At 42.9% G+C, this 14,054-nt stretch overlaps 3 protein-coding genes across 7 annotated transcripts; 2 read left to right on the plus strand and 1 right to left on the minus strand.

The window, feature by feature from the left end:
- Nucleotides 1–54: 54 nt before the first annotated feature.
- On the minus strand, nucleotides 55–3,531 carry si:ch73-54f23.4 (zinc-binding protein A33). Of its 5 annotated transcripts, none has more exons than XM_056445148.1 (7): nucleotides 3,422–3,524; nucleotides 3,132–3,240; nucleotides 2,845–2,940; nucleotides 2,069–2,302; nucleotides 1,415–1,437; nucleotides 1,121–1,236; nucleotides 55–1,039 (listed from the first exon to the last, which is right to left on the minus strand). In XM_056445148.1, coding segments are annotated over exons 1-7 (1,134 nt in total). In that variant the 5' UTR covers nucleotides 3,424–3,524; the 3' UTR covers nucleotides 55–485. The 5 variants fall into 5 exon arrangements, with proteins under 5 accessions (XP_056301123.1, XP_056301126.1, XP_056301127.1 ...); XM_056445151.1 differs by lacking the exon at nucleotides 3,422–3,524 and adding an exon at nucleotides 3,400–3,418; XM_056445153.1 differs by having other exon boundaries at nucleotides 891–980; nucleotides 3,422–3,531.
- Nucleotides 3,532–4,772: 1,241 nt separating this feature from the next.
- Nucleotides 4,773–8,174, plus strand: ino80e (INO80 complex subunit E). The gene is made up of 8 exons (XM_056445170.1): nucleotides 4,773–4,830; nucleotides 5,099–5,181; nucleotides 5,275–5,345; nucleotides 5,670–5,722; nucleotides 5,843–5,924; nucleotides 6,336–6,453; nucleotides 6,785–6,883; nucleotides 7,375–8,174. The coding sequence occupies exons 1-8, from the start codon at nucleotides 4,803–4,805 to the stop codon at nucleotides 7,573–7,575; spliced, it is 735 nt and encodes a 244-aa protein (XP_056301145.1). The 5' UTR covers nucleotides 4,773–4,802; the 3' UTR covers nucleotides 7,576–8,174.
- Nucleotides 8,175–9,525: 1,351 nt separating this feature from the next.
- On the plus strand, nucleotides 9,526–13,810 carry LOC130213450 (uncharacterized). Its single transcript, XM_056445098.1, has 3 exons — nucleotides 9,526–10,068; nucleotides 11,457–12,323; nucleotides 12,959–13,810. The coding sequence occupies exons 1-3, from the start codon at nucleotides 9,784–9,786 to the stop codon at nucleotides 13,460–13,462; spliced, it is 1,656 nt and encodes a 551-aa protein (XP_056301073.1). The 5' UTR covers nucleotides 9,526–9,783; the 3' UTR covers nucleotides 13,463–13,810.
- Nucleotides 13,811–14,054: the final 244 nt, after the last annotated feature.

Below are 14,054 nucleotides of genomic sequence, written 5' to 3' on the forward strand. Positions count from 1 at the left end.
CCGGCGCTTTGTTTCATTCTTTTTACAAATACATCGGCTCAAGATCGAAGCATCCGATTTTCACGTCACCTTTATTTTCCACTAACCTTAATCACATAAGAAGAAGATTTGCATTTAAAACAGATACACATGTCTGTGGGTATAGTAACAGCAATGTGTTATGTATTTTCTTGTGGACTTTCTCTATTATATAGTTTCAGCAAGTACATCATATAATTAGAGCTCCAACTAACAATTATTGTCTTTGTCTTTTACCAATTAATACATTTGTCCATAAAAAGTCATACCATTTTGAAAAATGATCCAAGGTAATGGCTTCAAATGGATTGTTCTGTCCATCTTGACATTTCCAAACTATTCACATAAATCCTAATAAAGCATATATCTCGTGTTTGATAATTTTGCCTACTAACCATTAATCCCAATCATTTTTTTCTAATCACTTCAGCTCTAAATGTCCGAATAATTCTCGCTGCAGCCGCTCATCATAGTGAAGGGTTGAAGATTTTAATGGCTGCCGTGTTCTTCCCATCATCTGCATCACATGGATTATAGAAGGGGAACAGAGGAACCTCAACCAGTCCCATAGAAAAGGTATAGATTGGCGCCATGGTAACCGCATTATAAAAAGACACCTCCTCCTTTTCACAGTCCAAGAACACGCCGATGCGGGCGAGTCGGAGGGATACGTTGACCTTGGTGGGCTTTGGGTCGGTGCAGGCTTGGACAGATCCGCCCATCAGGGCCAGAGTCCAGAAGCCACTGGCGCTGCCAGTAGTACGCGTCTCCCCTCTTGGGACATCTTCTCGTACAACACCCAACTTCCACGCCGTCTTTCCTCCAACCTCCATCTCCCAGTAGTGTCGGCCGGTCGTGAAGCTCTGATGGCCCAACACACAGTAATACATGTGGAACCGTTGTGGGTTGGCCTGGCACTGCTTGGTGTCCTTGTCCTCTTCATACCACACTGAAGTGCAAGACTGGGACAGGGTCAGATTTGGGTGGGCTGTCTCAGGGTCAATGGTCATTGATGTGATATCTGTAGGCAGTTAGAGATTAAGTAAGGTGAGTTTGGTTCTTGTGTTGCATGTGATGTGTAAACTGTGACGTGTGAACATACTTGGGTAGAGGCAGCTTTTCATGTGCTTCCATATCCTGTACTGGATGGGCCCCACAAACTGGCCGGAGCGCACCTCACTGTGCACCTCTGCTGGAGGAACAAAGCTGACCTGAGACCTGCTTGGACCAGATGTGAAGAGGGGAGGACTGAATGATGAATGGTAGAATATAACCACGGTGAGGATTATGGAGACGGGTTAGTGAACAGATACTGTATGAGAGGAAATGTTAAATATGCATCATGAGACGTTGGGAAGACAGTGGAGGGAAAAGAAAGTAGGTTAAGAAAACCTGCCTTTTTATGAGATCTTGAATTTCCTGCAATGAGAGGAACATTAAAATCAACCACATTGTGAACTCCAAAAGCAAACATCAGCCTGACTGCCTTGTGCTGCCCATTCCTAGCTGCTGACTAATGTGCCGACTTCCTTTAGTCCTTTCACTTTTAAAAGAGAAATTGATTGCGACTCTTAAAACTAGGAACGTCAACAGTTTAAACAATCAATGTCTATAATTGATCAAATGAGTGCCGACAGGCAGGGCTGCACCGCGGCTCTGGGAATGGGTCCCTCTGATGTAAACCTGCACAGTCACATTATTTCCCAGCAGCGCTCAGCTCAAAGGAGGCCAAACACGAGGAGCAATTAGAGACAGTTATTTTGACAAGTCATGAGTCAGTTCAGTAAAGTACTGGCTCCCAGTGACCCTGGAAACCCCACATGTGGCTCTGCTGCTGTGAGGAGAAGTCCACAGAATGTTTTATGAAGGGAGTCCAAACTATTTCCCACCTCCCCCTTCTGTCCCCGTTCACACATTAGCTCCCTCTAGCTCCACATTTAAATCACCCCATCGCCACTTTGTGTAGTTACAGTGAAAGCCGAACAGAAGTGCTGGTCACATGACATCTCTTCCTGTTCATTATTTGTTCTAGATGAAAGTGCTTCCTCACTGTGAGCAGCGTCGGGCTGTTCTCCTCGGTCAGTTTGCTGTTCAGCACTCCGATGGCTCTCTCCAGGTCTCTCCCTTGCGCTGCTATTTTCTTCTGCCTCTCCTTCAGCTGCTTCAGTTGTTTCTGTCTCTCCCTCCCGAGTCGCTCCAGGTCGTTATACTCCTCCTCATCCAGGAAACGATGGAGGTTCTGAAACTCTGCTCGGATTTCTCGTTCCAGGTCTTCAAAAGAGTTCTGAAAGACGGAGAGGAGGATGAATGATTATCAATTCAGCCTTTACGTTGGACTACTATTTCAGTGTGACCATGTGGATAGTCGATTCAAAATTGGCCCCAGTGTGATTGTCATGAATACACACTCATTACCTTCGCATTGAAAATGCGGAAGGTTATGTTTTGATCGCCGTGTATTTATTTATTTGTATGCGTGATATTCGCAGAACTCAAAAAGTATTAAACCGAATCGCATGAGATTTGGCGGGATGATTGGTTATTATCCGGGGAGCATTTGATTAGATTTTGGGATCAATCGGGTCAAAGGTCAAGGTCAAGGTCATGAAAAGGTCAACATCTTCTTTTTACCATAGCGCGGTCGATTTTCATCCAATTGGCATGCAACTAATGCCAAAATGTTCATAATTCAATGCCCAATCTTGTGATATGCGAAGGTATGCGCTCTACCGAGTGCCCGTTCTAGTTTAGTCTGTGATAACTGGAATCACTGTGAAAAGGGTGTATTTTAAAAAAATACAAAGATTAATAATGCAGCAACAGTACCTCAACGTTCACGGACTGTATGTACGTCTCACTCTGTGCTTCGCTGCTCTCATCTACCTCGTGCTTGATTCTTTTAATAGACTGGATAAGCTTTCTCTGCAACACACACACACACACACACACACACAAAGGAGACACAGCATTGGAGAACAAATGCACACGGAATAGGATTGTTAATGATTAAATCAACTTTCTTTGGCCATAAAATGTACGAACACATTATAGAGAGTGTCCAGCGTCAGCTGTTCTAAAAGCAGCAGGTGTACAACATAAAACATGGCGCTTACCTTGTGATCGTTGAGAAGGCCTTCGCTGCAGTGGCTGTTGGTGTCTGTGCTTTGGTTTCGGTACATTCCAGATTCTTCAAATGGGACCAAACAGAAATTGAGAAGACTCCTGAGAAAAGTACAATAAAAGTGATAGACGTGAGGGAGGGACACATTTGAGGGCACAAGAATGCAAAGGACAGGGGGAGAGAAGAGAGAGAGAGAGAGAGAGAGAGAGAGAGAGAGAGAGACATGCCAGCACGGTGAGAACAACAGTTAGAGTACATACTAATAGAGCAAAGAGGATGTACATGCAAGCAGCAAATTAACAGAAGAAATTGTATTGACAAGCAAAGATCAATGTCCACAGCCTGAGAATATATGGATCTATTGAGCGTAGAGGATATGGAGGAGGGGTGGAAAGGAGGCAGATGACTTTAGCTGCCAGGAGGGCGTGTGGCTTGCTGTTTGGCTGGCAGCACAGTGATTTATGGCAGTAGACAGAGAAGAGTCTATTTCTGTCTGCCAGTGTCTTTGGAATCAAAGAAGAATCTGCCGCTGGGAAGAGGCAGATACTGTGCTTCATATCTGCAGTTGTTTGGCCTGGAAGGGTGACAATGCAGGTATATTTTTGCAAGGTGGCTCCCTTAATGTTATGGGGGGTGAGATGATTCAGTGCTTGTTTTGTTGTCTGTTCCGTCTTGGGTTTCATATCGTCTGAGGGGGCCCTGTTTCTCTACGTACAGCATTTCCATTCTCTTCCCATCTATAGGAGTACAGCCTGTATGTGCATCCCACTGCCCAGACAATAATATTTTTTCTTTGTATCTGCCTCTTATCTCAAGTTGTTGTACCTCTACTTATTTTTTGGTTTGTGCCGGTCTCCCCATCGACTCACAGGGGGGTCTGGCTATGGGTATGTGCACTGTTGCAGCATCTGCAAATGTTCCTCATCTATAATTCATAGTGCTCGGTTGTGGCAAGTCACTGCGCTGAGCCGGGGTTGAGCTGCATTGGTGCATTACAGTATTCGGCAGCTAGAGGGGACACTGAGAGGATGATTCAATAAAATACAAAGGAACACTGCAAGAAGTCATGGATGTCATTTCAAATTAAAACTAATACATATATATATAAAACAATACAGATTGTATTGTCACTCTTAAATACTCCATAGCAAAACAAAAATTATATTCATAATTACATTTTATTTATTCGTATTAAAAATTAAAACATATTCTGCATCCTGCGTCATTTAGTCTAATGTATTGTAAATATTTAACAAGAAAGGCAAAGTATTCAAGAAGATTCCCAGAAGGATGGAATCCCAAATGTATTAAATATGTATGAAATAAAATAACAGTTGAATTTATTAAATATGTAATACATAAAATAACAGTTGAATTTATTAAATATGTAATACATAAAATAACAGTTGAATTTATTAAATATGTAATACATAAAATAACCAGTTGAATTTATTTGATTCGATCAGACAAATAATCCAAACAGGAGCGCGTATGGGATTTAATCAGTGGTACACATGAGAAACAGAGGAGGGCGGTAATGAGCCGAATGAATACGATAGCTACCATTAAAACCCGAGCAGAAGAAGAAGATGAAGCCGAAGAAGGAGGAGCAACAGAAGAAGAAGAAGAAAACTACGACGACGTCACGGAAGTAAACAAAAGCATGTCGAACAGACAGACTCAGTCAAGAGGTACCACACGGGCTTCAACATATCCATGTGATACACCGAAAGCATGTTTTAATATGACGTGCACAATTAAAATACATCCGGTTGTATATGTTTAGAGCCTGTGAGACCAGCTATGTCTATTGAGCTCCTGTTTAGCTGCTGTTTAGCTTAGCACACAGTACCTCCGCTGTGTAGTTTCACAGACGAGCGACTTCAGGACGTAACTCCCACTGTGCCGACTACAGCAGCCGGTAGACTTCAGTGTTTCGTCGTGCACGTTTTGTTTCAGAGATGAACGGCCAAGCTGACGTTGAAGTCGACTACAAGCGGAAATACAAAAACCTCAAACGAAAATTAAAGTTTCTTGTTTACGTGAGTACGATTGTTCCGAGTCTGAAGGGTCAGCTCGTGCTCATCATTTAGCTTTTTACTAAAACAAACACGTGTCTGCTTTTCTTTCCCCAGGAGCAGGAATGCTTTCAGGAGGAGCTGATGAGGTCGCAGAGAAAACTTCTCAAAGTTTCCAGAGACAAAAGGTGAGGTCACACAAAGATGTGTGGGAGTTGCTTTTTATGATTTTTTATTAATGATGTTATGATGGCCAGTATTTGATCGTAACCTGTATGTTTATTGCTTTTTTATGATGTTTTTTATGATGTTTCTGTGATAACCTTTCTCTTCATTAGTGACGGCTGTAATATCTGACCACAGGGACTACAGTTGAAATGTAGCCTTAGCTAAGACTGACACATTTACCCCTGGGTTGATTAATGTGTACGGTCCCTGTTTAAATAAATGAAATAAAGTTACACAACCGTGCTAACATGTGTAAACCGCGCTGCCATTGACTTGTTTTCTAGCTTCCTCCTGGACAGACTGCTGCAGTACGAGAGGGTGGATGAAGACTCCTCCGGTAGTTATGACCTCTGAAACCATTGAGTCTGCAACACGGTGGCAAACTGTCATTTCTATGTGAAGAGTCGAAGACGATCGTCTCCGGCGTTGGTTCAGGTGTGCTTGTCTTCTGTTGCAGATTCAGAAGCAACAGTTTCTTCAGACAACAGCGAAGGAGAAGGCCCCAGGGAGAGGGAACGAGAACGAGACGGAGCAAAAAAGTAATCGCCCTCATTGCTTTTTTTAAAATAGGGAAGAAACCTTCAGGAGAGCAACAGAGGAGGATGCCTCTCCCCGGATGGACAGAAGAATAGATGCCATGTGTACAGAAGGAATCATTACAGAGTTACAACACGTTCAATGAGTATGACAGAGTGTATGAATAGTTGGTAGTAGGCATGGACCACGATCCAGACCTCCATGATCCATCAGGCAGATGGAGGTAGAGAGGAGGAGTGGGCGGGGCATCAGCAGGACCAACCATGCATTATAGTACCAAATGGAAGGGAAGGATACAACTTTATGACGCCGGCTTGCTGTTACTCGTTGAACCAAATGGACCAATGTGGGGAAAACATTTTAAGCTCTAAATGACTTTCTATACATTTCTCTGCTACTCTTTTTTTTTTCAGGCGAAGGAATATTCCTGGGTCGTGTCTTCCCTCCTCATCCTCCCCTCATCTGTCCCTGCTCTCCCGTCCCGGTATAAATCCCCTGCCGTCATCGGGCTCTGGACCCTACCTCAACACCGTGAGTTTCCTCTTCCCTTTCTTTCCTCTGACGAAGCAACATTTGCATGACTTCCTGTCATCTCCTCATCAGCAAACATAATCCCTGTTTTGATTTGACATTGTTTATACAATTTGATTATTTTGTCCTTCTATCCACAAGTTTGTTTTGTCTCTATTATTTGTTTAGTTTTTTGTTTGATGCTTATTATAGCTTCACTGTCCTTGCATTGTTCACTCTTCTGTGGTTTGTGTGTGTGTGTGTTTGTCTGTCTTGTAAATGGCTCATGCCTGTGTGCATGTGTGTTTGTGTGGTCATTTGGCAATTTGGGACCCGCATGCGTGTTGGGCAGATGCCCTTCCCACCAGAGTATTTGGCTCCTCCAGCTGAACGAATGAAGAAAGAGAGAAAAACAAAGACGCCTAAAAACAAGAGAGACACAACGGGAAAGGTGAGAGAAAAGGGGACAAATAATACTCATACAGAGAAGCCGCTTGCTTTTTACATCCTTCATATGAATGTGCCATTTATATTTGATGGTGTATTAGACCATTTACAGTTGGTTATATTTTGGTTGCAGCACATTTACATTAGAAATAGGAAGTAATATGGGTTGACTTTTATGTTCTTAGATAGTCCAAAAAACTCTACTGTGAATTTGACTTTGTTGCACAATATTGCTGACAGGCTTTCATATACATTGAACTGAACTATATTCAATATTACCTATAATGTTGACACATCAACTCATTTATGTTTAGTCGCTAAGACATGTACGTTTGTCACTGCGCTGCAAAGACCCTCTGGTTCTGTACGTTGATGTACTTGCTGCATGCTTTGTCCAGCTGTGATGCAGCCGGCCAGCCATGACCCACATTCCTTCATCACATCGGCATTGCCATTCCTAAATATATTCCTATATTCATTTAAAATGTCTCTCAGGTTGCAATGGCAGCTAATTACCCATCAGCCCCTGCGGTCCCTCCGGCAGCCAGCGGCCCCTTCAGCTGGGTTCCCAGACAGATGCTGAGTGGGGATGCAGCTGAGGAGGAGGGCGAGAGCGATGGAGACAGCGACAGAGGAGATGAAGACCGAGGGGAGGGAGACGAGGCTGAGCTGGTCATTGACATCCCTAATGAGTGAGAGCCGGTGTGTGTTGATGTGCTTCTAAGCAAGGGGTGGAAGGTTTGTACATCCGTGTGTGTGACAGCGAAAGACAGAATGAGACTGAATGTATATTTCATAGCGCGTTGGCTACTTTCACAACAAAAGGAGGGCGACGGTTTTAATTATATTCAGAAATAAATCCGTGACAAAAACAAGAGTTTATAAGCTTTAAGAACAATCCGCTGCCCCTGGATTGATAGGATACTTTGCTTTTTAAGGCGTTTCTGTTTTGACTAAACAGTCGAGCTATCTATGAACTGTGACTGCAACTCGGTGTGTCCTGCACAAAGACGGCTTTCCTTTGTCCTTCACCATCTCACACTTGGAACGCGTTAATACTGCAGTCCATTAAAGATGTTTGAGTATGATTTGGATTTTTCAAATGTTACATCCACGTTGCTCGTACATGCAGTTTTGTCGTTCTACTGTTTGTTGTTCAACAACTTGTGAAAAATCAAAGCTACGTCGTGTGAATTGAGATGTATTTTGTGTTGCTCCTATCTAATTGTGTGCGTCAGAATACAATGTAAAATCGTATCATTTCAGATCACTAAAAGCTTTTGTTTATAGTTAAATGGTGTCGAGTTTCATTCACAGATTCTTCTGACGACATGCTACACACCCTATTTTAAATAAGTCAATTTATTACCTTCGCATTGAAAATGCGGAAGGTTATGTTTTGATCGCCGTGTATTTGTATGCGCGAGTGTTATTCGCATAAGTCAAAAAGTATTAAACCGAATCGCATGAAATTTGGTGGGATGATTGGTTATTATCTGGGGACCATTTGATTAGATTTTGGGATCGATCGGGTCAAAGGTCAAGGTCATGAAAAGGTCAATCTTTTTACCATAGCGCGGTCAATTTTTATCCAATTGGCATGCAACTAATGCCAACATGTTCATAATTCAATGCCCAATCTTGTGATATGCGAAGGTATGCGCTCTACCGAGAGCCCATTCTAGTTCAGGTTGTCTTTATCTTGTTTAAAAAAAATACTCTGATTGCATAATTTTAGATCGAGTGTTGTATCGTATGACTTGATGCCCCGCCCAAAGCATCACACCTTAAATCATTCCAGCGCTGCAGTCAGTCCCTGAGGTATGCTCCAGCCTGTGATCACTTGGTGCATGCGCTTCATGTGACGACAGTCACTGCACTGAAGCCATGAACCAGGAACGCTCATGTGAACTTAGCCCATCTTGGTTTTTGCTCATGCTCTTTGCACGCCTGGCCTCTGCTTCTCTTGAGAACAGCCCTGGGGTATTTTATGGCTCATATTTCCCATAATTACGCAACATGAAGGCAGCCTGGCAGGGCTTCACTTCTCGATGTCAAAAAGAGAGCCGGATAGTTTTTTGTTCAAGTTTACTCTGACAAATGCACATGTTCAGAACAATTTGTGCCAGTATTGTCTCAACAGGCATGTTTCTAATACTAAGGAAAGCTATTCTGCAAAGCATGACGGGGATTGTGTTTTGTCTGGCTAGTTAAATCAAGAACTGCTCCGAGTGAAGCAATGACCCGTGGTTCAGACAGGATTAAGCTTTAATGAGGATTTCATGATCTGACGTTAAAGAGCTCAGTCGCCCACGTTCTACCTGGGGCTTCAAGTGTGAAGACCTGCTTGATATGGAAGTATTTTAAAGCCACTGTTTTGACTTGCATACAGAATCATCTTATGATGGAATGTGCTGCAAGAATACTAGCAGTTTGCCATTCATGGGACTTGGCTTGTCCAATGACCATTGTTTTGGAATGCAGCCTTACAGGTAATTGCCAGCTTTCTAAGGGTGTGTGCTCGGCTTGTGTACATAACCGTAATAGGAGTAAAAGGTGTAACCATGGAGCGTTCAAGAGGGAGGGCTGAAGTGGAGGTACAGCAGAGGGAGAGTCACAGGGTGGAACTGACAGGAGGGGCGAGGTTGTCAGGGAAAGAAAGGAGTAAGCAAGATTGTGCCTGCAACACACAGTGCAGCTGAGTTCAAAAGACGGCAGACATGGTTGGACACAAACTGGAGGAGAGAACAAGCCGCGAATAAGGAAACGACAAAGCATCAGCGGCCGACCTTGGCCGCCCTATCGTTTCCATCTATATCCGGAAACTACTGGATTATTTATACGCCTCTCCGTCTCGCTCTCTGTGTGAGAGAGAGAGGGATTTGCTCTGCGCTCACCCCCGACATGCCGTGTCCTGCTGCTGTCAGGGCAGCTGCTGCTGCAGTCTGGCTGCTGGCTGTTCTGGGCCCGGGCCTGTCTCTCCCAGCTGAGGACGACTCCGACAGCCTCTGCTCCCACTGCTTCTACAGACAGACGCCTCCTCGGGGAGCCTCTGCAGGGTTGCTCTGCCACAGCCTGCCGGAGGGACGGGCCTTCGCCACTCTGTCCAGACCGGCCTGTGGCACCGCCGTCTTCTCTGCCTTCCATCTCAGCCTCGGCCGGGCAGAGGAGGAGGGGGACGAGCTCGTGGTAAGGGCGCATCTATCGTACGGTTTAATGTCGGGATCACTGTTTTTGTGTGATGGAATTAGAAGAAATAGGACAGTTCCCAACAGAGATTGGTGTTCCAGCATACAAGCAGGACATGGCGGGACGTAGCTAAGTAGGTTTTCTCAAGTACAGCTTGGAGGTACTTGACTTGAGTATTTACTTTCTATGTTATTTTGTACTTCTACTCAATGACATCTGAGAGGGAAGATTTTAACTTTTAAATCCACGACATGTACCTGATAGTTACTGCTTACTTTTCAGATACATATTTAAATAAAACATGATATGATGTCTTTGATATTTGACAAAAAGCCATGATTATAAAATAAATAATTACACATTATTTGTTTTTCTTTTCTCCATTAATCATCTGACAATCCCTCAGATTGGTGGCTTCTGTCAGTATGTACGTTATTCCTTTGACCAATACAGAACAACAAAACAAGTACTTTTACTTTCTTTTGTGGCTAATACTTTTACACAAGTAAATGATAATGATATATATATATATATATACAGGACTGTCTCAGAAAATTAGAATATTGTGATAAAGTTCTTTATTTTCTGTAATGCAATTAAAAAAACAAAAATGTCATGCATTCTGGATTTATTACAAATCAACTGAAATATTGCAAGCCTTTTATTCTTTTAATATTGCTGATTATGGCTTACAGCTTAAGAAAACTCAAATATCCTATCTCTAAATATTAGAATATCATGAAAAAGTATACTAGTAGGGTATTAAACAAATCACTTGAATCGTCTAATTAACTCAAAACACCTGGAAACACATTTTCAAATGTTTGATTTTGTTTTGCTGTTATAAATCTTTTTTTTTACTTGGTCTGAGGAAATATTCAAATTTTATGAGATAGGATTTTAGAGTTTTCTTAAGCTGTAAGCCATAATCAGCAATATTAAAAGAATAAAAGGCTTGCAATATTTCAGTTGATTTGTAATGAATCCAGAATGCATGACATTTTTGTTTTTTTAATTGCATTACAGAAAATAAAGAACTTTATCACAATATTCTAATTTTCTGAGACAGTCCTGTATATATATATTACTGTATGTAAAATGTCTGAATACAGCTTCCACCATTGTACTAAACATTATAAACTGGCACCTCTTGTCATTTACTCCAAGTCCCTGCATTTAAAAACATGATAATTTGTACGTTGCATCTATAGATTAATTTAATACTACAATTAATGAGAACTTCTGAACATTTTAAACAATCGAATCGAATAAATCCTATTTGAAAATACAGAGCAAAGTATCTCAAGGTAATAGAGTGATGTAATGATCTTGATGCAGTCATACTTTTAATACGTGATTCTGTTTGTATTTTAATATTTTATCGCCAGACAAAGGAAGAAGGAGAGGAAGAAGAAATCATCAAAGTGTCAGCACCGGCTCTTCTCAGAAGAGGCGGGGATCCATCTCATCCTGTGTCGCCCACAGACTGCTCGCTTCAACACTGGGACTCGAGAGTCACAACACTGGTCCAGACCAGCATCTCTCCCCGCTGCAGCACGCTGGGGGGGGATCTCTACATCCTGACCGGCGTAGGGGGTCTCGGGGCTGCTGACGAGTGTCAGACGAAGCCGCAGTGGTCTGCAGTGTGCTGCGCTGTCCCAGAGGGGAAGAGTGGCTTCAGTCTGGGGTTAATCAGGGAGACGGGGGAAGGGGAGAGGGAAGTGAGCGTGAAGGAGCTGGAGGAGATTCTCGGAGCGGCAGAGCTGTTCTCCGAGGGCTGTGGAGGAGCAGACGGGGCGAGTGTCGGAATCAGAGTAGATCTGCACAGTGACGGGCTCCCTGGAGACATAGACAGGCTGGATGCAGAACTTACTGGTGAAAACACAGGAGATGAAGATGGAGATTCAAACACCGCCGGTCGAGTCACTGAAGGAAAGGAAGTTGGTTTAGGTGCCACTGAAGGAGAGGAGATCGGTTCAGGTGTCACTAAAGGAAAGGAAGTTGGTTTAGGTGCCACTGAAGGAGAGGAGATCGGTTCAGGTGCCAGTGAAGGAATCGAGCAGCGTGATGTGACCCGTTCAAGAGCTGTCAGATCAGGGTCTTCTGAGTCCTCAGCTGACCATGAAACGGTGGAGGAACAAGAGACGGACACAAATTCCAGCAGCACTCTGGTGTACGTCCTCTCCACCACCTTGTCCATCCTCACGGCGCCGCTGCAGCCGGTGTTCTCCACTGTCACTAAGTTACCTGGTCAGGTAAGATGAGTTACTGAACCCTTTAGACAAAGCTTTATTTGTATCTTATTCAAAATAAAGGGCTATTACAGCAATGTACTACACTAGCATAAGGTTCACATTGAAGCGGTTGAAATTGATGCATCTTTCACTTCCCATAATACAACATCACAGAGCCTGCCTCCCCGAGTTTGTAACAGGCCTTCTGCTACACACGTGTAGACTGCAAGGACATTATGAGTGTTTCCACAGACTGAAAGACTCCATCACACGTTGAGTAAACTGGAGAAATGGGTCATTTGACTAAATACATGCAAAACACCTTATCATTGAAAGTGTTTGAATACAAAATAATGGATAATTAGGATGATCATTTATTACTAAGTGAATGAAAATAAGGAGGCATATGGTAACAAAAAACTCAATTTAAACTGAAATGCAAAAAAATGACTCATAACTTGTTTCTGAATTTGAGTCTTATTTTTGTCAGAAAGACCAATTTAACATGTTCAGCTTCAGTGTAATAAAACCCACTATTCCAGTGAGACTGGAATAAGGTTTTAACTGATTACATTCCTTCATGTAATCTTTTCATTTTGTAATTCAAATATTTTTTTATCTCACTCAAAAAATGTCATTTTTGTCTTTTGACTCAGGTGACCTACGTTCTTCAGGAAGACCTTGGGGTTCTGTCGGCACTTCCCGGTGAAACGTTCTCCCTAGTTCACCTCTTGACCTCTGACCTCTTGTCTTGGACCGGCTCAGCTGGAGAAACGCTGCTGGGTATTGGGGGAAACTGCTGCTCCAGCCTCTACTGCTGCTCCTGCTCCATGCTGGGGGCCCTGTGGAACAGTTGCCACACCGGGGTCACCGGCATCGGAACCCTGGCTGGAGACACAGTGGGGATATTTGGCGATGCGTTGGATAATACTTGGTGGGTGACCAAGTTCTTCGGAGGCCGGCTGTGGAATCAGAGCGGGGGTTACGTAGGATCAGTGGTGTCAGAGATGGGGGGTCAGACGATGGCGGTCGGTGGAGGGTTGGGGAGGCTAGTGTGGAAAATTGGTACGGGGGTGGGTAGCGTGTTCAGACTGGGAGGGGGTTTAATAATGGGGACGGTTGATGTAGTCTTTGGTGCGGTGAAAGGTGCGTATGAGTGATTGAAAAGTGGAACACAAGTCCACATGAAGACATTAGTGACAAACATTATTTTTCGCAAGTTTTGGTTTGTGAATTTTTTAGCATATAAGAGTGAAAAAGGGGGAGTGTTTCAGTTTGATGTCATTTGAACCTCAGTTGTTAGGATCAGGATAGACCTATGTTTCTGAATAAACTTAAGTAAATTGCTCATTTCTTACACTGTAGGTCTTACACTTCACTGTGGCTGGCTGTCCAAATAATCTGCTGCTGGGACAAGTGACCCAACTGTGAAAAACACTGCGCACAAGGCTTTTGGATGTAATTGTTCAAAACAATTATTGTATAAAAGAGGATGCTGGCATAATGTTTTCGCCTTTGTTCTGTATTTTTCTTTCCAATGCTCATGGTAACACACAGTAATATAACATGTTCCTATTTATGAAATCAAACCCTCTTAATGTAAAATATAAATACAGATATACCTCTGTATAATTTAGAGACAATTTACTTTACTCTATTACTTGATTATATTTTATATATGCAATGCTTTTCAGAAAAGCATTGCATATTGAATAATCAGTGCTTAAAATCCAATAATGTAATAAAGGTAAT

This window comes from Pseudoliparis swirei, chromosome 22 (genome assembly GCF_029220125.1).
Source record: "Pseudoliparis swirei isolate HS2019 ecotype Mariana Trench chromosome 22, NWPU_hadal_v1, whole genome shotgun sequence".
In the NCBI taxonomy this organism is placed as follows: domain Eukaryota; kingdom Metazoa; phylum Chordata; class Actinopteri; order Perciformes; family Liparidae; genus Pseudoliparis; species Pseudoliparis swirei.

Excerpts from the sequence above, each read along its gene's own strand:
- LOC130213450 (XM_056445098.1), top strand. The coding sequence starts at position 9,784 with ATGCCGTGTCCTGCTGCTGTCAGGGCAGCTGCTGCTGCAGTCTGGCTG. Across the intron at positions 10,069-11,456 it reads AGGAGGGGGACGAGCTCGTG|ACAAAGGAAGAAGGAGAGGA; the intron begins GTAAGGGCGCAT and ends TTTTATCGCCAG. Across the intron at positions 12,324-12,958 it reads TCACTAAGTTACCTGGTCAG|GTGACCTACGTTCTTCAGGA; the intron begins GTAAGATGAGTT and ends CTTTTGACTCAG.
- si:ch73-54f23.4 (XM_056445148.1), bottom strand. Across the intron at positions 2,941-3,131 it reads GCCTTCTCAACGATCACAAG|AGAAAGCTTATCCAGTCTAT; the intron begins GTAAGCGCCATG and ends TGTGTGTTGCAG. Across the intron at positions 1,040-1,120 it reads GAAAAGCTGCCTCTACCCAA|ATATCACATCAATGACCATT; the intron begins GTATGTTCACAC and ends AACTGCCTACAG.
- ino80e (XM_056445170.1), top strand. The coding sequence starts at position 4,803 with ATGTCGAACAGACAGACTCAGTCAAGAG. Across the intron at positions 4,831-5,098 it reads CAGACAGACTCAGTCAAGAG|AGATGAACGGCCAAGCTGAC; the intron begins GTACCACACGGG and ends GTTTTGTTTCAG. Across the intron at positions 5,346-5,669 it reads AAAGTTTCCAGAGACAAAAG|CTTCCTCCTGGACAGACTGC; the intron begins GTGAGGTCACAC and ends CTTGTTTTCTAG.